The following is a 25,826-nucleotide window of genomic DNA, read 5'->3' as shown; positions in this document are numbered from 1 at the left end:
AACGGTGTGAATTCTCTTCACATCGTTTTAACATTGTGAACACATCGTGTATCGTCATTCACAGTGTGAAACAGAATGTTACTTTGTGAACACTGTGAAAAACCACAGCACCATGTGAAATCGTGTTCACGCTGTTAGATTCGAGCGTTTTCACATATCCGAGTATGGTGAACACACTGTATATAGGACGCTGTGTTCTTTTCTGCAGTATCGAAAACACACATTTTTTGTGTGTGTCAATCTTTTATTTTTCTTTCTTTTTCATATAAACAATGATAATTTAATACAAATTAGTTAATTGCAAAATACAAATTTCATTATGACAACTTAAATTCCACATTGTCAATATTACGAACGAAAAAGAAAGAATTTTGTATATGAAGAGGGATACATGCACACACACACGCGCGCGCGCGCGAGCGCACACACACACTCACACACACACATACACACACACACTCACACACACAAGAAGAAGCAAAGACACTTGTATTCTCCTTTATACGGGGGGGGGGGGGGGTAGCAATGCGTGTCATCCAACCCAGATCATCTTCAGCTGGAGGGGTAACGTGTATCGTGCAGCCTCACCTCATGCCTATAGAGACGCCAGTGATGAGGGCATGGTATCCCATCATGCCATTTAATGGTAGGCTTATATAATCAGTATCTTCCGGTGACGGAATGAAGTATACATGGATGGAGAATGTGGTCCGCTATATGCAAATGTCTCAGCTTCATCCGGCAGAGCTAATTTCTGTTCACTCACAAGAAGGGGGAAATAGGGGGAAATAAAGGGGGGGGGGTTGGGATGACAATGACAATATCTCTGCAGATGCATCAGATCTTAGCGAGGACTCACATAAGTATAGAACAGATGTATCTGGACATCGATAGTGTTAAGGAGAGAAAATCCAAACGATGTAACACTTTGTCGACAAAATATATACTGATCACGCTTTTCATCCATCAGTTGTCTTTGGTTGCTGTTTTTGTTTTTTGTATGTCTTTCATTATGATTGGCATTATAGTTGTAGCTTTGTCCAAGTCTCAATCAGCAAAATGATCACATAACTTTAACGTGATGCCCGAAATGGCTAGCTATCAAATTAGTATAATTAAAAAGGTGTTTTAATTATTGATAGGGTCGGCGCAAGGATAACCCCACCTACCCCTCCTAAACAAAGCCACACACACAAAAAAAAACAAAACAAAACAAAACAAAATCCATTAATGAGAGACGTAGACATCCGTGCTACTATAGATATTCACTGTTGGATCACGATTCATATCAAACATTTTATAGGTCTCGAATAGAGAATATAATGTCCATTTGTATTTCACATATAGTATCAAATCCAACAGATTCACGCTCAGATGTTATGCTGGAGCCGAAAGCCCGCGTGCTTATAAAAATGCCGTAGTCGTTTAAATCATTTTTTATTGGGAAGGGGGTGGGGGTGTCATTGAGGGTGTCACGGTGCTGCTTCCGCCTTTGTAGCGGGTCAAGGGTACGAGTTTGATGAATGTAACTCATCCGGCCATTGAAATTAAGGGTATACTTACGAGTAGATGAACGGGCGAATCTCATAGTGGTCTGAAACGCATACAGTTCATACTCAAGAATCGAAAAGGCAGATTCTACATGGTTTTTTTTTTTCTGGTAAAAGATTGGTCTTTGTACTTGTACTTTGTTTTCGGGGAGAAGAATGAGCACACTTTGATAAACTGGAGATGATAAAAATTAGGGGATATTTAGGATGAACATAGATCTCTTGAAATGGTGCAAAACGGATATCGTTTCTCCTGTTAAAGAGATGGGCGTTTTCATAGCCAATTCTATAGACTCCTACGAAGTGTGAGACGCACATGCATAGTAGTGCTGTAATGGGCAGTACAATGCCAGTGTGCACACTGCGGAGCGGCACTATCACAACCTTTGCGCCGCTGCATTATGCGCATCTTATTACCGACACACGCAACACTATCCGCCGTACTTTTACTCGTACCACGCCACATTCCGTCGCTCTGAATTTTTAAGGTGTTAGAGGACTTTCTAGTATAAGACTGCAAGCAGCATAGAGTTGTAAAATACGTATAATATGCTAACTATATCATGATTACATTATATCAATTTTTATCACAATGAAATGATTATATTAAAATTACACAATATCAATGTACACTACTAACCACATGTGTGTGTGTGTGTGTGTGTGTGTGTGTGTGTGTGTGTATGCTCTTGCCTGATGTCCTTTTTACCGTTAAAGATAACTTCGATGGACAATAAACTAGACAACGTCTTTTGTATTATCAGTTGTATTCACAAAGAAATGTTTTAAATTAACAATATCTTGATATTTTATGAATGAAATAGTATGGGGACATTGATGTTTATTGAGATCATTCTTTTCTCCGTTGTAGTATCATGTTGCCAATTTTCTGTATCTTTCCTCTGTGTTTACTGAAAGTGTTGAATAAATCGCAATCTCAATTACACCATTATATACATTTCCTATAGAAATCGCACTGACACGCGAACTCCTGTTTGATTCATAAAGATGAAATTATGCCGGTGGTATAAATATCACAAGACCTTCACAATAAAAACGTAGTAACGCAGAATGTTTTGAAGGTATCTATGGAGGAGTGTTCAAATGGAGAAATTTCTCATTTGAGTAAAAACTCAAAACAAAAGAAAAACACCTAATAATAATGATGATAATAATAATGAAAATAATAATAATACCAACAATGATATTAATAGTGATAATAATAATAATGATACTAAAACAACATCAATAACACTAAACTATTGTTGTCATCCCTAGGTGTCAAAGTTGATTATTTTGATAGGATGATATGAAAAAAAAAATGTAAAGCGAAATGTGCAAAGCTCTTTACATAACGACACGGAATGAACATTTTTAGACATTATTAACAAAATAAACAAGCGAATGAATTGAATATTACAAGCTGAAATAGTCCTTAGATTACATAATCATTGTTCTTTGAATAGATGATTTTTTAATTAGTTTGTTTGTTTGTTTTTTTGCAACCGTTTCTTTTTGAAATTATGAAGTAAATAGTTAATTTGTGATGTTCTGTGCACTAAGCATGTTATATGAATGAAAACACCCGGCAGTCCAGTTATATGACCATGTGACGAGGGTGGTCTGTATGATGTTAATATAGATGTGCTCTCTAAAGACATTGTTTGTCCAAGTCAACTCAATGATATTACAGATGGTCAGTTATACATTACCCCCATATATTGAGGCCCTCGCAGAATGTTTGACAGGAAAAAATGACACTCATGCTATATCAAGTATTTTTCCTCAATATCCCGCCGACATAAAGCGACATAAAAGCGACATGAACCAATTATGTTTTACGAGGATTAAAACAATGACCACATAGCCATAATGATAATGGACATTTTATTCTCATGATTAAGAAGGTTTCCGTAGCTCCTGCACTGTCTAATCTGCAATCCGGTGTAAATGTGTAAATGTGTATTAACTTTTGTCTGTGTATCAATTTACCCAATACCGTATGCACACGTACTCCCGTATCTCGCACACTCCCCCCTCCCCTGCATCTCCCCACCGCCACCACCACCCTTCCACCACCCCTGTTTCTGTCAACCCTCTGTGAACATAAATACACGCATGCGCAGTACCATTTTCTACGACATGCTCCCAGCGATGCAGAATACACACGCATGTACACTGTCTGTCGTGAATGCTCTCTCGCACTATTTAATACACACATGCGCAGTTCGCCCGAAACTACCTCTCGGGTTCATGCACACCCGCGTGGGGAAACCACGAGTGAACATCGCCGCCCGTACACATTCGAGCTTGTAATGTGTCCGTGACATCGCTTTTTAGGAGCAAATAGCTTTCGGAAGCAGGCTGTTGGGCCGTATACTGTACTCATCTGAAGCTGTTGGTTGTCGCACGCCGATATTATATCGCGCCAATCATAACTGTGTGTATTTTGTCATTGACAATCACAATATTTTGCCTGTGTATCAATTGTCGAAATACAACCCAACAGGCACTAAACGAGACGTTGAAGCTTGCCCTTCTCGATTGTAATATTACTGTGTGCGAGTGAATTTTACGATTCACGTCCTTTTTTATCCCTGTGCTGTGGCCGCTGTTCACTCTGTGGGTCGCCGAACGCTATCATACACATGGAAAGAGCGAGAAACCTTGTGAAGACACCACCGACTTCATCTACAATATCCGTCCATATATTGCCAAATTGTATTTCCATACATTCTTTTTCTTGCCTTTTACTTCCATCGGTCCGCCTATCCTGATCCAACCCCTCGTGTCTTCGTCAGACTTCTCTTTGTTCGCGCGCTTCTATTCCGGTCCAGCAATAAGAACGTAAGTGTATATACACAGTTATTGATAAACCGGTATGATCATTTACCCGTGTATTTCCGTCGGGAAGGGTGCAGCCAATTCAAACGCTCTCAACAATCCATGAAGGCAATATACATAGTTTATCTTTTTTATACAGTCTATCCAAATACTGTGAGTGATATGCGTTATCACGTACATTAAATACACCGTACTATATTTGTCCATCTTACGATGCATGACGCCGGGCACTATTGCAGCATGATTTGTTTCCCTGTCATGGCGATGGCGGAACATGCATAGAAATTTACTTAAAGCTTGCTCATGTGGCGTCTCCTATATAGCTATCTTTAAGAATGAAAAAACCGAAGAAAAAAAAAACAATGGGATCTTGTCATGTGTCAGTGATTGCATACCCACGATGATACCAGGTTGGAACAGTTTAATCAAGGCGCGCCATTTTAAGTACCTCGTTCAGAGCGTGACTCTGCTCTGGCCATGCTTGTAATTTTCCATTAGACTTTATTAAGCTTAAGGAAGTTGTGCGCGAAAGAAAACGTATATTCCGGAAAGAAAACCGCTGGCGGATTTGCTGTTGATAGCTTATTGACTTTCATTATTGATTTCTCTCAGAGTAGAAAACTATCGTATTTAACACTGATTTAGAAGACTAAAATAATATGTATATATATATATTTTTTTTTGTTTTTTTTGCCCTGCACTCTTTCACAGAATAATTTTTATGATGCATATAACAAGGCACACATGATTCTACTTTCCATCCGAGACAAGAAGTGTGTTTATCTGGTTTTACTATAGATCTAAGCAATGACAGTGTGGGTGTGGTTTGTGTGTATGTAAATGTGCATGTATGCTCAGTACATGCGTGCGTGCTGTAGCGGTATTTCCCCCTCGTGTCCTCATGTTTTGAGTTGCCTATTTTTTTGTATAGTATGGTTGCTTTGTTTTGTTTGTTTGTTTTGTTTTGTTTTCAATGCACATGACAAGTGTGTGTGTGTGTGTGTGTGTGCCCAGAATACTGAAGATTAAGTAATGAGCTTGTCTGTTGAGTTAGATAATAAAAGGAGTTTAACACTATTAATCGAAATCCATGACGTCACAGCAGAGGAATGAACACACAGTGGTATAGCAGAACCCGTACATATATATAAAACGGGAAGTCACGGCACTAGAAGTGCCAGCAAGTCTTCTATCAAGCAGGACGTCTGCTATAGCTAGCCATTCTGGTCACGTGACCATGTGTTGTGAATCCATTTATACTCTTCTTACACAATTTAGATATGTTTATATATATTCTTGTAACGTTAAGCTTTAAACCAATTTCTGCGTCTTAGATATTCAGTATTCTAGTCTTTCCTTCAATTTTAATCACTAAAATGAGGTTAAAACTACAGCGAAGTATAAAGGACACCAAACACACAACGACAACAATATAATCCAACTTTCAAATATACGAGTACATATAATAGTGAGTATAAGTAGGCTTAATTAACCACTCAGATTGTTGTAATAAATACTTGGGCCTACTGGTGAAATAATCGGATCGTTTTGATGAAAGTGATCACTGGAAAAGTATTAAATTGACCAGATTTGTCTTTGAGAATAGCATAAGAGTATCCATCATTTTCAGTTTCATTTATCTGAGAACATGAAATCATATTAGGTGGACTATCAACATGCATATATAAAATTATAACCAAAGATGTGCCAAGACGATAAAACAAAATAAAGCAATTTATTTAAGAATGTGCATAGCAGTCATTATTTTGATGAGAAGAGCAATGTAGCGTTGTTTTGACTAAGCCGTGGAAATAAACCCAGTGTTTCCTTCCAGAATACACTGATATAGGCCTAATTGAAATCATATCCACACACACACACACACACACACGTGATAACAATTCAGTATATTTCATTCTCATTCCATTCCCAGTTGAATTTGTCAACATCAAACAACCTGAACGACACTCCAGTCAGTAGGCCTACACCAGGAATTTTATTGTAGGAAGCATCACCGTTGCCACTTTGATTGATGCCTTGTTACTTTAAAAGACTTCGTATTATAGTCATCTAAGAAACTCATCAGCGCCGTCCACATCGTAACGTGCTCAGTGCAGGCGTGTGCCCATAACATACAGGATTGTACCAAGCTCTTTCGAGACGTACTCCCATAGTAACCAAAATTGTACATGAACCCGACTGACCCGCCCCGCTTTTCGACAAAAGCGCGCCAAAGTGAAGGCATGCAGTTCGTGCAGACGACACGAGTTTCGAATGAAGGCCAATTTTTCCTTAGAAAAAACAGGAACCCGCAGGTCGACCATAATACTCAGTGCATAATGATATTGCTCTTTACCATACTACCGAATGCGGTAGTGATGCGGCAACCCTCTTTAAATACACTGTAGGATTACTGTGTGAATACCCAAGAAGGTGTAGGACCATGTATGTACTCCATATTGTAGCAGGACCTCACTACACGTATAGGCGAGCTTTTTGCCTGTACATTGTGTAGTATCTCCGCCAAACCATGGTGATACTCCCGCATCTTCGTGTAGCTCCATAATGATACACATAGTTCCATGGCCTGAGGGCAAACGAGCGTTGCATTCACGGATGTTTCTGGTGTGAAATGTACAATATTCACCTGCTCCATGTTTCTATATTTGTATCGGAATTGTCTTCAGATGTTATCGCTGTAGATCTCGCTAGCCCAGGGGACCTAATATTATTGGCATGGCAACCGTATGTAAATGAGATTGGTATCATATCGAACATAGTACATCGACAGAAAGAGAAAGAGAAAGAGAAAGAGGGAGGGGTAAGTAACATTGCCTGTGGTCTTTACGCAGCAAAATCAATGGACAATCATAATTACTTAAACAATCTTCTTACTGTACCAGTGGAATATAATCAACTTTATTCAACATGCCTCGACTGACCATTCTGTCTAGACGTATAGGAGGACTAATTAAGATTGGATAATTTCTCAGTTCTGTTATAAAGAGACCCTCGCCGATAAATTAAAAAGAAATGTCTTCATTTCATGTAGAACTTCTACTGTATATCGCCGTTAAATCATACCGGTTTTCACAAGTGCCGCTGATATGGCTTCGCGTATTAAAAATGGCATGTGCTGATATTAAAGGACCTGTGTAATGCAATTTTGACTTGTGTCGCTTTGAGTCCTATTATGCCCTGATCATCAGTAAACCATGTGGCCAAATGAATATGTAAATACGAGCAATATCATATTTTTTCATAATGTTCTTCCCTTTTCTTCAGATTTAATACGCCTACAAAAAAAAAAAAAAAAATCCAAACCACGTTTTTGTCGATGACAACGTCATCTGTCAATCACCGCTAAACTATGTGAATAACAACAACAGCAACAAACGAAACAAAACAAAACAACAACAATAACAACAAAACATTCCAATACACCTGGCCCTGACTGAGTATAGTCGTTTCTCTATTACTGATATGTTTAACCAGGGAAGTGAGACGAAAACAGCGTGTAAGTTATGCCCAGTCTAGCGGAAGGTGAATTCCAATGTCTTTTCTTAATCCTTATATTATGATTAGCAACTTAGCAGCGATTGACAAATTGCCATCCACAGAATCTAGATAATCTGAATAAAAATGGCAGAAATATTATTATATATATAAGTTAACACATTATCATGGCACATATCTAGATATTCATTTTGCCACATAATATAGTGATGAACAGGGGGTGATTTATTACCAAACCCAAGTTGACATGCACTAAGGTCTTGCAGTCCATAAAAGGTCCTGTAAGATTCAATTGTTTCATTAATGCAGTGTATTATTATGCATATACTGTACAGTGTACTAAGAACGGGCTGCAAACAAGAGGCACTGTCGGAAAGTATAGATAGAAAGTATTCTAAAATACTGCCCTGAAAACAAGAAATTGCTACCATGGAGAGAGCAAAAAAAATGTGTGACAATATTGGCCAGTTCATAGACGTATTCAAATCTAACGAACCTACCTATCTACCTTAAATGAAAGATCTTTCCAACTGTAACAGTCTGTCCGAGGATGGTCCGACGTAGCAGCAACTTACGGTCAAACCTGCCTCAGCGGCCACCTGTCTGTAGCGGCCACTGGGAAATCCCCGAGAGAAAAAGCCCTGTTAAAGACCCTGTGTATAGCGGTCACCTGTCGAACGCGGCCAGCGGCCACAAATTTTGTTTCATGCGGTAGATTTTAACCTGTCTATAGCGGCCACAGACCCACATGGAGCCGTTGCCGAGCCGATATTTCAGCGTGTTTTTCTGCTTTGTTGCCGTGCCAGTCATTCATGGGCAACGTTCAGTGATCGCTACAGCTGCATTCATCACTCATTTAGTCATGATAATGCATTAGTGTAAAGCTTTCTTCACGACTATACACACTGTGCACCAACTTGATAAACACCGGCATTGTTAAATGCATAAAACACACGTGTGCATAATTTTATGTATACACATTACGTGTACATGTAGGCAGTGCACACAAAAGTCGGATAACCTGTCCGATATAGCGGCCACTCTTTTCGTCACCCTTGGATGGCCGCTATAGACAGGTTTGACTGTACATAAAGGTGTATCCCAACTATAGTGAAATGCATCGATCCTTAATAGGTGGATGGTATAGCATGTCACAATGTCCCCAAAGAAAAATATCGATAACAAATAATGCGAATGAACAGGCATAATTCTTTGCCGAGGTATACCGGAGGGAGATGGCTGTAGCGAGGCAATACTAAATGTTAAAAGGATGTTATAGTTTTTTTTTCCGAGATGGAGATTCAGGTTTTAACTTTTTGATGAGATAATTAGAAGCCATGCTTAAATGAAATAACAAAGAGCGAACGATTCTGAGATTAATTAAACGTTTATTTGATGAAAATTGGGTTTGAAATGGCTGAGACATCCAATAGCAAAGAGGTCCTGATTAAAGGTGGACCCACCCTTTACTATAGGACCACTGTGCTTTACTTTGTTTTTGCTCTTTATTATTTCATATAAGTGATTTCAAATTATCTCACAAAAAGTTAAAACCTTAATCCCCAGCTCAACCAGAACTATGCTATCCCTTTAACATCTGTGCAGTACAACGGAATATTTTTCCTTCCGTATATTGTGTGATGACCAATTGTCCCAGTTGTTGAAGGATTGCTTTGTGTGTGCACGAAGGCATGCGTCTCATATTTGCACTGCTATACTACAAAGTAAACAAGGTTCAATTTGGAAGGCGATTTTAGTCATGATTCATTGACTGAGTATGACCCGATGTTGAATTCAGACCTTCAGGGCGTTACACAGCATAATTTTGGCAGAGCTTTTTGGGGGTAAAATGTATTTCTTATTTGACACCATTTTTTTCGTGATGAATTACGAAGGATTTTGCCGCAAGCATGTGTAGACAGTGAGATCTTTATCGTAATTCCGATTTCAAAGAAATTATCAATTTATGGTAAAAAAAAACAGACATGCAACACACAATCGAGTTTTAGTCACGCGTGTCCCTATTTGGATTGTGAAGAGTGGGAAAACGCCCCAAATTATTCCGATGGCAACAAGCTTAATCTTACCCTTGCGCTACAACATTACTAATATAAACTACTGATGATATCCCCACCTTTTACTCATATACCCAATTCTGTTTCTACTACAATACCAAGTATAACAATCGCCACTACACTGCTCTTTCTGCTTTTGCAGCCGATTCTGTGGCTTAGCTGTTCTACCGGCAGCGTTTTTTTTTTTTTAAGACGGCACAGATTGGGGCATGGCGCGTGTTAAACCTATGGGAAAAACGTTGGGTTAGGGTTTTTGGTTATGGTTAGGGTTAGGGTTAGGGTTAGGGTTGGGGTTGGGGTTAGGGTTAGGGTTAGGGTTAGGGTTTGATGGTTAGGGTTAGGATTAGGATTAGGGTTAGGTTTAGGGATAGGGTCCCCGATAGATTTTTAGTTTCCCCAATCTGTGCCGTCTAAAAAAAACACGCCTACCGGCACCACTCGACTTCTGCCGACTATTATTACAACGTGATGAAGTTGCGCGTTTTTACTGAAGTACGACCATGTGATATTATATACTGCTATTTCACCTGCGGCTGAGTGCATGTGGCGCGTCATCTGAGTTTCGTGTATCATAGTACGAGCTTCTTTTGTATAGACAGCAGTGTTATGCATGTCTTGATACGAGCGATTCAGACCGTCTCCTGTCTGTAGAGATGAACATTTTACAGTTCAACTTTGCGCATGAGCAGAAAAAGTAATTGGCGTACAATCAGACATGTTGGCTTTTAAATTCATTGTGATGTGATGATTTATTGTGATCCTTACAAAAGTTGCTAGCACACTCACCTGACAGCAAGCCCGATGGTATATTGTATTTTGCAATATTGATAGAAAAAGGTTGTTAAATGCATTCAACACAAAACAAAGAAATGGATGCCCGTCGAAGTGTCAATACACTGACCATTCTGGTCGGGCCGATCTGTTATTCGCAAGTTCATTCTTTATTTGAACATGAAATCCATAAAATGTTACGTTGGGCAAATTGATTCCGCTTTGAAAACGAGTGAAGTGCCTACCCAACTGATAAAAAAGAAAGGTCGGGTACGAATGTGCCCTTGAGCTAACTGTGAACTGGCTTATAGGTGCGTATCCCACGTGAGAACAAAACGCACCGAAGTTACAATAGCTCCATGGTTACAACTTGTGTTGGCTTTCACAAGCTGTATCATCATTCCGGGACAATAGCGGCATCATCATTCCGGGACAATAGCGGCAAGAGCAGATTCAAAGGATATTGTCGAGAGCAGAGCCAAAAAAAAAAAAAAAATCATTATTGTTGTCATGGAATTTCATTCAGATAATGTGTATGTGTGTATGGAGTGTTTGCCATTGATAACACCGTCGTTAAATGATGGTGGCATATCCAGGGGATAGCACCGCCCTCTGAATGATAATCCCCCGCGGTGAGTTTTCATAATGGAAGAAACGGCGGTCTTCTTGCCTTTCATTTTCCGTGTGTGAACGTAGCCGGAACGACGTTCATTATTCGGAGGCCAGCGCCATGTTTCTATAAATATCATGACTCACTTAATTAACACCTACTCGTATTAGATGTCCCCACAACACTATTGGCTAACGTATAATTTTCATGCTGTAAGCAAATTTGTTTGTTCGCAAGACTACTATTGATTTGTCGGAGTATTGTCAAATCATTTATTTTTTTTCATCAGTTAATGATTAATTCAAGTCTTTTGACGACTAAAATTGTTACAGACTATTAATTACTATGGCTTACATATCGGTCTATTTTGTATTATACAACCCGATATGTCGAATGTCGAACTAAACATGAAGGGGAGGTGTGTTGGGGGTCATAATTATTATGAGGTCGTAGTTTGGGTCTGCAAAATTTTACCTGCGGATGTTAAGGCGTTGAATGAGATGCTGTATTATACAGAGCTCTTGTAATTTAGGTCATTCGGCTCCTATAGGTGAATCCGACTTCAAGTACTGTAATTTATGGCGGCCATATTATAACTGGGGGGGGGGGGTGCTTCCAAAGAAGAACAAAAGCATTTTTCAATGGGTTATTCAATGAGCCAGGTGCGTTGCTATGTCAGTGCATAAAATCTTTTGACATGCATACCTGAAGCCCCAGTTAAAAATTGCTATAAAAAAACAGTACCCAAACCGCATTGGTCCATTTACTACACAGCCTTGCCTTGGTACAAAGTACACCAAAAAAGATTCCAGGTGTTTCGATAACTCGAGATAACAATCTGTTGGAGTGATTTCGGGAATTTTACCTATATGTTTTTTGGATAACTGTTGGTACACAAATTGCACCTGCAACTGCATTGGGACAATCATTTTGTGTAGAAGGAAAGATGATTACGCCTGATCATGATATAATAGAGAAAAAATACAAGGAGTTCTGCAGTACACTACACTGAATTTATTATAGTTCAGTCTACTGTATACTCATATCACACTGACACAAAGGAATATGAGCACAAGCGTTTTTGATTTGGCTACAATTTGTCGCTGCATTCGATTCTTTACAGATATGCAGGTAGTGTTATCGAAGTCAGAATGTACATAATTTAAAGAGTTCATATAGGTATACTGCGCGCGCAGTCATTTCTATTCAATAAAAAACTCCCTTTAATAAGTGTTTTAGTGGTGTAAAAAAATTGTACGTATTGGTGACAGCCCTTCCCTATTATATTCTGTAGTATACTATTTCACGTTTTTGTGGTTATCTTCTTTCCTGGTCCATCTCCTTATCCAAAATGTCGGAAAAGTTGCTATAAACTTTGAATAGAAATGGATAGTTTCCAAAGAGCTGTTAGATTATGAGCCTTCCCAGTTGCATCAATCACATCACAACAAAGAGTAGTTTTGCAGACGTGAATCATATTGCGCCCCAATTCTTGTTTTTTGTTTGATATTCCGAATGATCGAAGACTTAGCAAATATTTATACCCTGTTCGATCTACTGCAGACGAACAATGTTATTATCAGAAACACACAGAGCAACGAAAACATGCTCTAGGCCATGAAAATGGCTACGTATGGGTATTATGTGATTGAGCTTGTGTTCCAAAATGAAGGTGAAATCTGGAGTGTAATGTGCAGATGAGTCGAGAGCATTATTTGGCAACAGCTAATCAATTATCACTTATATCATATAAGAATAAAAGAGAGAAGAAGCGAGGAAATAAAGCATTATCATCACATTCAGAAAATCCCGGGAAAAAAACACACCAACAGCTCACAGCAAGGGTATAAATTTTATAAACTCTGCCTTTTTATTTTACCTTGTTGATGTATTCAGTTCTGCTCACTTTATGAGAATGTATAATCAAGAATAAAAACAGGAGGAAATCTCCTGCTCTTACTTGGTTGGCACTGTAGGCCTTTAAACGTTTATCGGTGGTTGAGATAGCAATGTCTTCGAAAAGGAGAGGTGGGATCAGAAAAGTAACTGAGTCTGATTCTGTAAATTCTACAAAAGTTTGGCTTGATTATGTTTTTTTTTTTTTTCACAAAAAGATTTCAAAACTAACGTTGGGGAGTGTTCCCAGTCCCCCCCCCCCCCCCCCCCCCCCCCATTATGACAGCGTCGTGTGGCAAACCCGCGGGTAAACCGCGGCACGGCCCAGTTTTCTCACAATCCCATTCCAGCGCGTCCGTCACCTCTGACCGCGGTAACCTTGGTGACCTCGAAACAGATGGGGGCGCTAATACTCCAAAATATAAGAAAAGAAGCGAGAAATCGGCAACGCCATTCTCTCTCGTCCGCCCATTCGTGTCTTGTCCTTCTGTCACGTATTCAAAGAGTGCCCCCTTGTTACTGTTCTGGCTTGGGGGGAAAAACGCAACATGAGGGCCAACATTTTGCACGTTCTGAGCTTTCTCCACTTTAAAGGCATAATTTACCATTTGCAGAAGAAACAAAAACCCAGCATTAGTTGCGTTAAAATAGTTCTAAAATGTGATTAGGGATAGAAACAACCACTGTAAAAATTTGAATCCGTATAATCGATGTTAAGTATTGTTAAATGCACCAAAAAAAAATGTGAACAACAGTTACGGTTAATGAGAAAAATACTGATATCTCCTTATATCTTAGGCTTTATTGCAAAAATTTTATACGGTAGAATGTTTTGTGATACAACTGACCTACACATATGCTTCAAATGTGATATCTTGAACATTTATTAAATCACTGCTCCCAAAGGTGTGATAAACAAAAGCTTTAAGGACATTTTACTCTCTCTCGTTGGTAATACAATCCATTGATGTCATGTACAGTATAGAATCAAGGAGGTACTAGGGGAGAATCAGTTTCGCATTTGGAGCTACTGCTTAGTGCCATCATGGTTTGCAACAAGGGGAATGTTGCATGGATTTCTCTGTATTTTGTTTTGTTTTGTATTGTTTCTTTTATTTTGCCATACAGAAGATAACTGAATGCCATGTTTAGAGTTGACGTTCACAGAACCTCTTCCTAGCATTTTAGATATCCGACTATCTAGTAACTGCACTTATTGATCTGACGAGTTGTTATACGTAGGCCTATAAGAAAAGAATCTTTGTTGAATGTATTTCCGATTTGAACAAAACTTCTTCATAGGTTTACGGCTTTTCATTTATTGCAGTCTGTTCGTGCAGATTTTCGAGCGCTATGATTTATAAATGTACTGTATAAATTGTTTTTTTTTTTTAAATACTAGTACTCAAACGTGGGTATCTGCATAGGCTCTTTGTTTCTTTGATCAACGGATGGTATTCGTCTGCGAATGGCTATTGATAATCTGAGGGAAAACAATGCATATTGAAACAACAGTGACTGCTTAAAGGCCGTGTCACACCATAACGCGGGCTTGTGGCGAGGAGGTAGTTTCCAGCACGTATAGAAGATTTTCAGCGAGCGAACAAGAATGTTTGCAATTTTCATTCATGCCTTGTCATACCGTACGGGGGAACTTCTGCGGCTTGACTTGCGGGGAAACAAATTTACTCCAAGGAGCTCTCCGCAGTTGGTCCGCACCTGACAGTATCTAGCGCGTAGTTGCCCGGAGGTGCTCACGCAAGTCCGATTTAACCGCAGCCAAGTTTTGAGCATGACCAAAACTTTTTCCGGGCGAGTCGCGGGAATGCCCGTAGAGGTCCACGCAGAACGCCAGTAGGAGACCCTTTTTGAGCGGCAGTACTTCCCAGGCAATTCCCACGCAGGTACTTCGCAGTCCCGTATGCAGCCAAGATAATGAAATTCTGTGAGATTTCAGCCATTCCATTAGAGGAATTCCTTCACTAAGTTGTCAGCCCCCACGCGACTAGTACAAAGGTCACACAGTATACTCGCAAATATAACGCGTCCAGCAAGTAAGACACATGCGCTGACTCGCACAAATCCTTTTCCGCCCTCAGGAATGTCCGGTATGCTAGAAAATCCCTACACGTAACAAGCCCAAGTAGCTTGCCCGGAAAGGTGTGACAGGGCCTAAACACGGTTGCGGGTAAAAGAATATGCGTGCGCACCTCCGGGCGACTACTTTTGAGATACATGCTAGGTACTGTCATGTGCGGATATCTACGGGGACCTCCGGGTAGTCAAAATTGTTCTTTGCAAGTCGCACGCAAGGCTGGTGTGACACGGCCTTAATACACACACGCACGTAACGGACATACACATACAGTCATTCACATTAATAATGATATTATTTTATCATAATTGAGCAAAGTCAACTCTTTATAGTTCTCAAGGCGCATGTAACATGCGCCTTTGACATCCACACACATGACCTTTCCATCACTTACTGATGGCCATTTTCTGATGGGGGAGGGGGTGTTTAGTTTTCTCTCTAAGCCACCAGAAACGCGATTGTTTCATTTTTGAATTAAACTATAAAGCTAATTTGCATGCGTAATATGTGGATTCAACCAATATCGTAGGGTGTGCTAGTAAACAATTAAGATCCGCAACTCTATTATATTTAAAGTCGTATTTTAATTGAAACGTCTCTAACACGTTCGTCTGCTTGTGTAGTTTACCAAAGCCTATACTTACTGGCGTGGATTAAAACTGAATCTGAAGTTTTTGTAGCAAATGAATAACGACAAACAGCTATAAAGATTCAAAATGTGAATACTTGGACGATGTGTATTATGGTATGCGTAGTTGTCTCTTAGACGATTTTCTTCCCTCGTCTATTTTTCATTAGGAGCCGCCCCCCCCCCCATCACACACGCACGCACGCACACACACACACACACACACACACACACACACACACACACACACTCTCTCTCTCTCTCTCTCTCTCTCTCTCTCTCTCTTTTTCCAGGGACTGATGTGACTCTTTAACATCACAACCGTTTCATATTACGTATACACATGAATATTGATCACCTGTCATAATCAAGGACGCAAAATAAAAAGGTTACTGTCTGATCGCAGTGCATGCATGCACGGAAAATTTTCGCAAACGTGCAATCAGCATCGTCGTAATATATCGCATTCACACACGCAAAACAATTAAGCCTACATAATATTATCATAATACACACAGTATAGCGTGTGCCTTGTCAATAACTGACGTGATCAGTTTACTTGCAAGGTGCAAGATTCAAAATTTTCTTGTGATTCTATCCCACACCCCCTTTCTGACATTTTTAATTTTTCTTAATGGGGAGGGGGGGGGGGGGGTCAATTTTGTTCGATGTAATGAGCTTTACCCCCGCCCCCATCATCCTGTTTCAGGGAGGGTTGGGGGGGGGGGGAGTTGTGGATGAGATAAAGGTTTTGTGAGACAAAATATTCATTTATCGGTTTCTTTCAGGAGATATTCCCAATACAGGGTAGGGTACTACTATCCTTTAAGAATGCATGATTATCCATAGGCGAATCCCCTGCGTGTTCTATTATACCACAATACGGTCCGTATTGAATGCAATTCGTCTCTGGAGCTTTGATCAATTGTTTTCATGCAACCCCCCGGCCATCCTACCTGTACTGGGTTCATTATCAAAAGCGCTTTTCGCGTTGATAACACCGTGGAAAATTCCACTGGAATTTGACACTGGTAGGTTCGTATATCACTTGGCGTTATTCCATACAAATATAGACCTAATCATTATTATTCATTGAAAGTTTTGTGTGGTTTTTTTTTTAAATCAGCATGCGATGAGTTCATCATCATGCTGTAATGTGTCTGTATGTGTATACACAAGCTTGAATCGCATCCACAGACGATGCATAACGTTTCTGGTGGTATGGGGCCAGGTGGCGTGGTCATTACCTACCCCATCCTTCTTGGCTGACTGAGCTTGCAGTTTGTGATTACTGAAATGAAAACATGACGTATACAAGAAACAGTAGGCCTACATATCCTATCGATTATGTCGCCCATATGCGTGGGGCAGGCCGCTCGCATGACCGTGCGAATACACAAACCAAAGCCTGTTGTCATATATACTTACGAGGAAAATTCCTGAATGAAGAATACAATAATAGATAGATAATAGTTTCCTTCAAGTTCGAACGTCTAAAAGTTATCATGCCCTATCAAGGTGGCATGCTCAAGCTACAGTTGAAATATTGTGGATTCATTTCATTTTTATGTATCTTATTGGCAAACATATTGAAAGCGAAGTCCGTATGGTCATGGGCCAAGTGATAATGATAGTTTCAACACAAATATAAATATTTGGGACTGATACAATTATGTATTGGCTGATGATAATCCCTATGTATGCATGCTGACAATGTGTTATTGTAAGGATCACAAGGGAAAATGATGCGTAGTGATGTCTATAAGAGAATGATTCATTTTGCAACAACAACAAAAAAGAATAAGAATATGCACAACCATTGTAATGTAACGTTCATTATAATTGTACTTGCCCATAACAATATTTTTGTCTTGTTTACAAATATCTCGCAATATAGTGGCAGCAAAAAGAATATAAAACAGCAATAAAAAGGGAATGAAATTTCGAGTTCTTCAGGAAAAACTTAGGCTTTAAAGGAATAAACGTGATATTAAGCGGTAGACACCTGAAAAAATGAATACCAGAAAACTCTTATCAGTTCGAACACGGAACAATAGTCATTATCCGTTGTTGCGCGCCTTCCAAGTACAAGATATCCGTATTTGCTGCTGATGCTTTCCCGGAACGGCCATTGGCAAGATGCCAACTCAGCCAGGTCTATCAGATTTGGAACTACAGTTGAGTTTTCCTTAACGCCGTGAAGGAGGAAATCCACCCCAAAAATAAATAGACTTCAAAAGGAAGAGAAAAATAGCCCCTACAGAACGATACAAAAATGACGAAAATCGGATAAGAAATAAGAAATATATGATATATTGACATTTCCAATTTTTCCGAAGACATTTCTTGACCAATCCTTATGAATATTCAAAATGAGCGAGTTGACGATGTTTTACCCTCACAATTTTTTCATGTATATGTTGTATCTGAAATTTGGTAAAATAGTTCCTTTATACAAGTAAAAGCATGTTCCCATACCAAGATATATCAGAGGTAACATATATGTTCTTTTTTCCATGGTTTTACGGTAAGTTTTTAAGTGAGCTATTGCGATCGCCCTTCGTCCGGCGTCCGTCGTGCGTCGTGCGACGTGCGTCGTGCGTAAACTTTTTACATTTTCATCTTCTTCTTGAAAACCCCAAGACCGATTTTCATCAAACTTGGCAGGTAGCATCCCTAGGGGGTTAGGAACTCAATTTCTTAAAATATCTCGCAATATAGTGGCAGCAAAAAGAATATAAAACAGCAATAAAAAGGGAATGAAATTTCGAGTTCTTCAGGAAAAACTTAGGCTTTGAAGGAATAAACGTGATATTAAGCGGTAGACACCTGAAAAAAATGAATACCAGAAAACTCTTATCAGTTCGAACACGGAACAATAGTCATTATCCGTTGTTGCGCGCCTTCCAAGTACAAGATATCCGTATTTGCTGCTGATGCTTTCCCGGAACGGCCATTGGCAAGATGCCAACTCAGCCAGGTCTATCAGATTTGGAACTACAGTTGAGTTTTCCTTAACGCCGTGAAGGAGGAAATCCACCCCAAAAATAAATAGACTTCAAAAGGAAGAGAAAAATAGCCCCTACAGAACGATACAAAAATGACGAAAATCGGATAAGAAATAAGAAATATATGATATATTGACATTTCCAATTTTTCCGAAGACATTTCTTGACCAATCCTTATGAATATTCAAAATGAGCGAGTTGACGATGTTTTACCCTCACAATTTTTTCATGTATATGTTGTATCTGAAATTTGGTAAAATAGTTCCTTTATACAAGTAAAAGCATGTTCCCATACCAAGATATATCAGAGGTAACATATATGTTCTTTTTTCCATGGTTTTACGGTAAGTTTTTAAGTGAGCTATTGCGATCGCCCTTCGTCCGGCGTCCGTCGTGCGTCGTGCGTAAACTTTTTACATTTTCATCTTCTTCTTGAAAACCCCAAGACCGATTTTCATCAAACTTGGCAGGTAGCATCCCTAGGGGGTTAGGAACTCAATTTCTTAAAATGGGCACCATACCCCACCCAGGGGCCCCCCGGGGGGGCCGAAACCCCCCAAAATTAAGGAATCTGTAAAAATCTTCTTCTCCAGAACCAGAAGTGATAGAGCTAAGTTCATACTATGAGTTAGTACATTGATGACTGTAGTTTCAACTTTCTTCATGGCAGAATCAGGGGTGCCCCACTTGGGACCCAGGGAAGGGGGGTGGGGAGGGGTTCTAATGGGGCCTAAATTGTACGTTTTCATCTTGAGAACCCCAAGACCGATTTTCACCAAACTTGGCAGGTAGCATCCCTAGGGGGTTAGGAACTCAATTTGTTAAAATGGGAACCATGCCCCACCCAGGGGGCCCCAGGGGGCCCAAACGCCCCAAAATTAAGGAATCTGTAAAAATCTTTTTTAGAACCGGAAGTGGTAGAGCTAAGTTAATACTATGAGTTTGTACATTGATGACTGCAGTTTCAAGTTTGTTCATGGCAGAATCAGGGGTGCCCCCCTTGGGACCCAGGGGAGGGGGGGGGTGAGGAGGGGTCCTAATGGGGCCTAATTTGTACATTTTTATCTTCTTGAGAACCCCATGACCCATTTTCACCAAACTTGGCAGGTAGCATCCCTAGGGGGTTAAGATCTCAATTTGTGAAAATGGGCACCATGCCCCACCCAGGGGGCCCAAGGGGGGGGGGGGCCAAACCCCCAAAATGAAGGAATCTTTAAAAATCTTCTCTAGAATCAGAAGTTATAGAGCTAAGATAATATTATGAGTGAGTACATTAATGACTGTATTTTCAAGTTTGTTCATAGGAGATCCAGGGGTGCCCCTCTTGGGGCAGGGGGGGGGGGGATTGGTTGGGAAGATCCAAATGGGGGCCTGAATGGTACATTTTCATCTTCTTCCTGAAAACCTCATGATGTATTTTCGTCAAACTTGGCAGGTAGCATCCCTAGGGGGCCAGGATCTCAATTTATAAAAATGGGCACCATGCCCCACCCAGAGGGCCCCAGGGTGCCCCAATCCCCCCAAATTACGGAATCTTAAAAAAATTTGGGCCCTTATTGTACATTTTCATCTTCTACTTGAGAATGCCTGGTCAAATTTTGGTAGAGCTGTGAATAATTTAGATTAGTGACTGCGTGAAAGGTGAACTTGCGATACTCAGGTGAGCGCTAGACCCGCGGGTCTCTGTATCTGAGATATGAGATTTTTGTCATTTCTGTATATGAAATAACTTAGAAATTGTGAGAGCATGACATCGTCAACTTGCTGATTTGAAATTTCATAACGACCGGTCAGGAAGTGTTTTCCGAAAAAGAAAATGAAATTTCAAAATGTCATATCTTCCTTATTTCTTATCCGATTTTTTGGTCATTTTTGTATCGCTCTATAAGGAACATTTTTCTCTTTCTTTTGAAATTTATTCGTTTTGGAGTGGATTTCCTCTCTAAATCTTCAAAATGATGTAGTTGGACACTGAAGACAGTTTCGATTTAGTTGAATAGACCGTTTCTGTAAATAAGCATCAAAATGCTTGGGTGTTTCTAATCTTTTCGTGATACTGATAGTAACGAACCATTTTATTCCACAATCTCACAATATGTCAAAGGCTATCAACAACTAGTGCATGAGAATGTCCAGGATGAAAATGTCGGAACATAGTTAAATGACTTCAAATTTCTAGCTATTTGTTCACGGGGAGGAGGGGGGAGGACCTTGTAAAAATGCTCGTACTTCAAAGCATTTCGATGATTTTGCTCAAAGTTTGCACAAATAATCAAAATTGCTACTTCAGGCGATCCTCAAGGAGGAACCACATGCTTGTTAAGCATATGCTATATTCACAAATATTATAATAATGTCAGTAAACTGGTATACTGGATACTTCATTACCAAGTCCTCACAAAGACTAAACTACCCATAAATATGACTATATACATTTTTCAATCGACAAAACGAAACATGCCAACTTTATGCAGTGTTCGAATTAAGTGTATCATGCATCGTGCTCATACTCGAATATTTAATGGATGCAGTTGGGCAGTAGGCCTAATACACAGATCGGCCATCAAGAGTAGCAAGACGCAGCGACATTGCTATTTTTAGAGAACAGTATAAATTATACCCGCAGGTTCGAGAGCAATTAATTGTAGTGCAATATACTTGCTTTCATTATGCACAGTAATTTCTGGCCATTATTTCATGACGCGTGTGTTCTGCATAATCAAAACGGTTTCGGGAGGTGACTTACATCTCGGAGTGTTGGATGTAGGTTAGGTCTGGCATCAGATTTCTCCGGTATGTTAATGATGCGGTGTACATGAGTCATCCAGGTGTTAAAGCTCTCTTCTTTTGTATACGCTGACCACTCTGTCATTTCTGTGAATTCACAGAGCAGAATATCCACATGACCTATATAAAGGGGACAGAAACCTTCACTTCTGCTTGTCCTTATTGTAAAACTGGAAGTTATACTTAGGCAAAAAATAGAAGAGTGTTTCCTTCTGTACATTATAGCAATCGCTAGAGGACTATGGGCACAGCGTTGGTGACCAGTTATTGACGACACTCCATAATAGACATGTTTCGCGCTCGGCTTTATTCATAATTACATTCTTCTTTCCAGTCATGGCCGAAATGTATTCTTCACATGGCCTTGTGAAGTTGTGACTATGAAAAACGAGTGAATCAGAAAAGACCAAAAAAGTGTTTATTTATATCCGTTTTGTTGTTGGATCACAAAGGAGCTTCTTCCGGTATCACCCACTAGTACTGCATTGCTGAATTCAATTCACATTTTCGTCAGATCATCTTAAAGGGATGGTATAGTTCTGGTTGAGATGGGATTCAGGTTTTAACTTTTTGCGAGATAATTAGAAACCACTTAAATGAAATATTACAAAACATTATTGATTCTAAGAGGAATTAAAAGCTTATTTTAATTTTATTTTCATAAAATAAAATTCTAATTTCTCTTAGAATGGTATAATCTTTAATATTTCATGTATGTGGTTTCTAATTATCTCACAAAATGTTGAACCTGAATCTCCATCTCGCCCAGTATCCTTTACTGTTGGACAGTTAACTCAAAACGAGAGAGGTCTACGTGATGTGCTTACTTAGCGTTTTATGTCGTTTCGCGTGATGGGTCCAGATAGTCAGACATTTTTGTAACCACAGGTGACTAGTCGTTCCGGCACATAATTTTTACCTCATTGGTATGTGGAAATCCATGTAACTGAAAAAAGCGATACACCAGTTTTATTATAGGAATGGCTCGTTCCAACGCCCAAATCGGATTAACGGGTTTCGAGGATTGGGCTGTCCGTGGACATTGTTATATCTTTGTTGTGGACAGTAATTGTGTCCTCTATATATCAAAGCTTTTGTGCGTTCAATGACCCTTAGTCTCTCATTTTCTCTCCCTCTCTCCCCCTCTGTCTTTCCCTCTCTCTTTCTTTCTTCGTATCTCACTCTCCTTTCCAAATGACCTCTTTCCAGGTTGCGTTGACGAAAAGCTGTGTCAAGAAACAAAAGGACGAAAAAGTGACGGAAGGTTTTCGGAGAATATAGGGCAAGATGACTGTCTTCTCGCAGGATTCCGGTTGGGCCGCTGTGCCGGTAAGTGTTCATCCACTGTCGTCTTAGTAAAATCTGATTTGCGCCTTTCTACAGAACAATATAGAACTGACGACTAAAATGATGAGGATAAAAATAATTCCTTTTGGCGCCATGCATGCTGGTTTTCTGTTGCCTTGACGAAATACGTAAAGAGGAATAATGCAGTTTTGGGAAAGAGGGGAAAACTGTAATGACATTGCACACAAGATATAGCCAGACGATCTAAAGAAAATGCTGTTAGTCATAGGCAATATTTAAGTATACCCACCATAGAATAACAAAAAGACAACAAAAAAAAATGTCTGTGAATGGTCTCAGTCATCCAGGTAAAACAAATCATTCCGAAAGTCCGAAATTCCCCGACCTTGTCATGGGTCAATAACCAATTGCCGCCAAAGATCAGTCGGCCTGATGAAGCATCCCAAGAGGACGTGAAACGTCGCTACTCCTAAATACAAGAAAGTCCAGTTGACTATAGATTTACTGATATAGTTCATGAACCACAAAAATACATGTCTCGAAGATATTGACTTCTCCGTACTCGTACATTGATGCCGAGTGCCGTCAGATATCATAGATTTAGAAAATTTGTTTCTTACAAAGGTGTGCTAATTAGACGAAGCAGTTTACGAAAGTACACGACCAAACAAAGAAGTAAGTGTACAAATTCGTTTTGCCTCTAAGAGAGTCAAATCGATTTGTTGGTTGTTTATTTGTCCAGTATGGTAATTGTAATAATCGTGATTTTAGCCAATGCTTACCTAAATGCTTACAACGGACGAAAATCCGCACTCATGAAATATAGTTTGTGGTTTGCCAATGAGAATAAGCTATAGTACACGCTAAACCCGGCTTGGGACTCCCAACTCATAAATGTCATAGAACTGGACAGGTTGCATATGGCAGTCATAGAGTTAATGCTAATTTGCAATAATGCATGTTCAGTCTCTGCTTGCCGTTTCCGTCGTATACAGTATTATGCGAGCATCCGTCGAACAGAGGTGGCGCTGTTCTATCTTATTATGGCGAATTGCTCGTCAAAGTCGGGGCAAAGGGCAGGTTTACTGCGTGCCTTGGATATTGCAGAGTTCATTCATAATTGACAGTTTAATAGTCAGTAGTGGACTCCGTGAAAACCTAGCTAGTTGCGTACACAATCTTTGATTTATTTATTCATCCATTTGTTTTATTTATGTATTCTGAACTTTATTTTTTTTCCACATTATCACGTTTACTCGTTTGCCAAACTGCATTCCGGGTGCGACAGCATCCCTTTCATTGTATTTTTCCGGAGCTTTGTTGAGAACATCATTCCAACTGCAACTGGCACTTGCCGGCGGTGTTAGTGCTGGGGTTATCGGTTAACGTGCGGAATATTGTCTCTACAGTGTACCTCGCCGAAAATTTCAAATTGTCTTGACTGTTTTCGTGCCCTTAGCGTCCACTTATGCTGATGTCGTTTCACACCAGAATAATGATCGTGTACCGATATGAAATCCTGTCGAAAGTAGATGGCGCTGTTCCATAACAGCGAGTTGTGGGAAATAGTATGTTGATCAATGACCGACTTCATAGAACGAAGTGCAGACGTCTGCGCCTTGATTCATTATCATTATTGCAGAGGTGGTGAAAAGCAGAACCGGACTGCCTTTAAAAAGATCCGCGATTTGTTGAGTTCATAAATAGGATGCAAAACTGCACATGGCCGTTACATAGGCATATCGGTTATTTGGTTCGAAATGAGAGGCAATGTAAAGGAGAAACTGAGAATCTCGAAAGGACAGCACTATTGTACTTCGAAATAAAAGTAAATAAAAGGAGCAATATTGTCATTAACATTTGAAGGAAAATTGAGGATAAAAATTAATGCTATAAGAAAAAATGCAAACTTTAAAGAGACAAAGAATGCCTATTGTGAAAGTACAGTTTAGGCACTGCACATTTTACGTGGACATGGTTATCGTTTTTTAAATAAGCCTTTGGCTGCAATCATAGCAAGTTGTCTTCATCGGCCAGCGCAGAATTTATTATCTTGTTTTAATCGTCGCTAACTTCGTCGTTATCTCTTATTTTCTTTTTATCATTGGAGTCTCTTGTGATGAAAACGTAAGTGCTGAGTGCGCCTTCGACAGCAGTTATAGGCCTACAAGGCGATGCTCTATGTGTCTCTATACACCACGATAACAAAATCGTAATGTGCTTAAGCCTTTGTCCACGTCACATTTTATTCTCTCGTGAAAAAAAAAAACCCGCTCACTCGTCGTAACATCCTCTATTCCCTTCCATCTGCCCATGCTGTAATATTAATGGGTTCCCAAGCGTCTTTTCAACTCATACAAGGAACGACGCGCTGAAGCAAACACGAACAATGGGTTAGAGAATGGATACTTCATTCTGCGGCCTCTTCCTTATTGGGAAGGCAGCCATTGAAGGCAGCGTTGGGACTGCGGGGCTGCGCTCTACACTGTACACTGGCACCGTATACTTTTTTTTTTTTTTGGAAAGGTGTACATGCGCGTGGCCATTTTACAATGGAGGATTTCGTGTAATACAGCGCCGTAGTATAAACGCTAGACATTGGGATCTTACACCAACTTCCCCGAAGCATCGGTTGAATCTTGCAAACCATTCTGTTCGACGATCACCTCAAACCTGAGACATTATATTCTTGCTATATCCCCATGATTGACCTTATTATTATGCTCGTGATTACAGAA

General features: G+C 39.8%; 1 protein-coding gene across 2 annotated transcripts in view; it reads left to right on the top strand.

The window, feature by feature from the left end:
* LOC139735729 (sodium- and chloride-dependent betaine transporter-like) overlaps positions 1–25,826 on the top strand; it is a 93,744-nt gene that overhangs the window by 12,284 nt on the left and 55,634 nt on the right. Inside the window, exons 1-2 of one of the 2 annotated variants that reach the window (XM_071646477.1) lie at positions 3,898–4,397; positions 22,990–23,109. In XM_071646477.1, coding sequence (XP_071502578.1) covers positions 23,068–23,109 — 42 coding nt within the window. In that variant the 5' untranslated portion in view covers positions 3,898–4,397; positions 22,990–23,067. Of the gene's footprint in view, positions 1–3,897; positions 4,398–22,989; positions 23,110–25,826 lie in introns of those variants that run through there. The other variant, XM_071646478.1, reaches the window with a different exon arrangement.

The sequence above is a fragment of the Diadema antillarum genome, unplaced genomic scaffold (genome assembly GCF_040938485.1).
Source record: "Diadema antillarum isolate AM-2024a unplaced genomic scaffold, OU_Dant_1.0 seq00000595_RagTag, whole genome shotgun sequence".
NCBI classification, from domain to species: domain Eukaryota; kingdom Metazoa; phylum Echinodermata; class Echinoidea; order Diadematoida; family Diadematidae; genus Diadema; species Diadema antillarum.
Note: the sequence above shows the minus strand (reverse complement) of the source record. Positions and strands in the feature narration are given on the sequence as shown.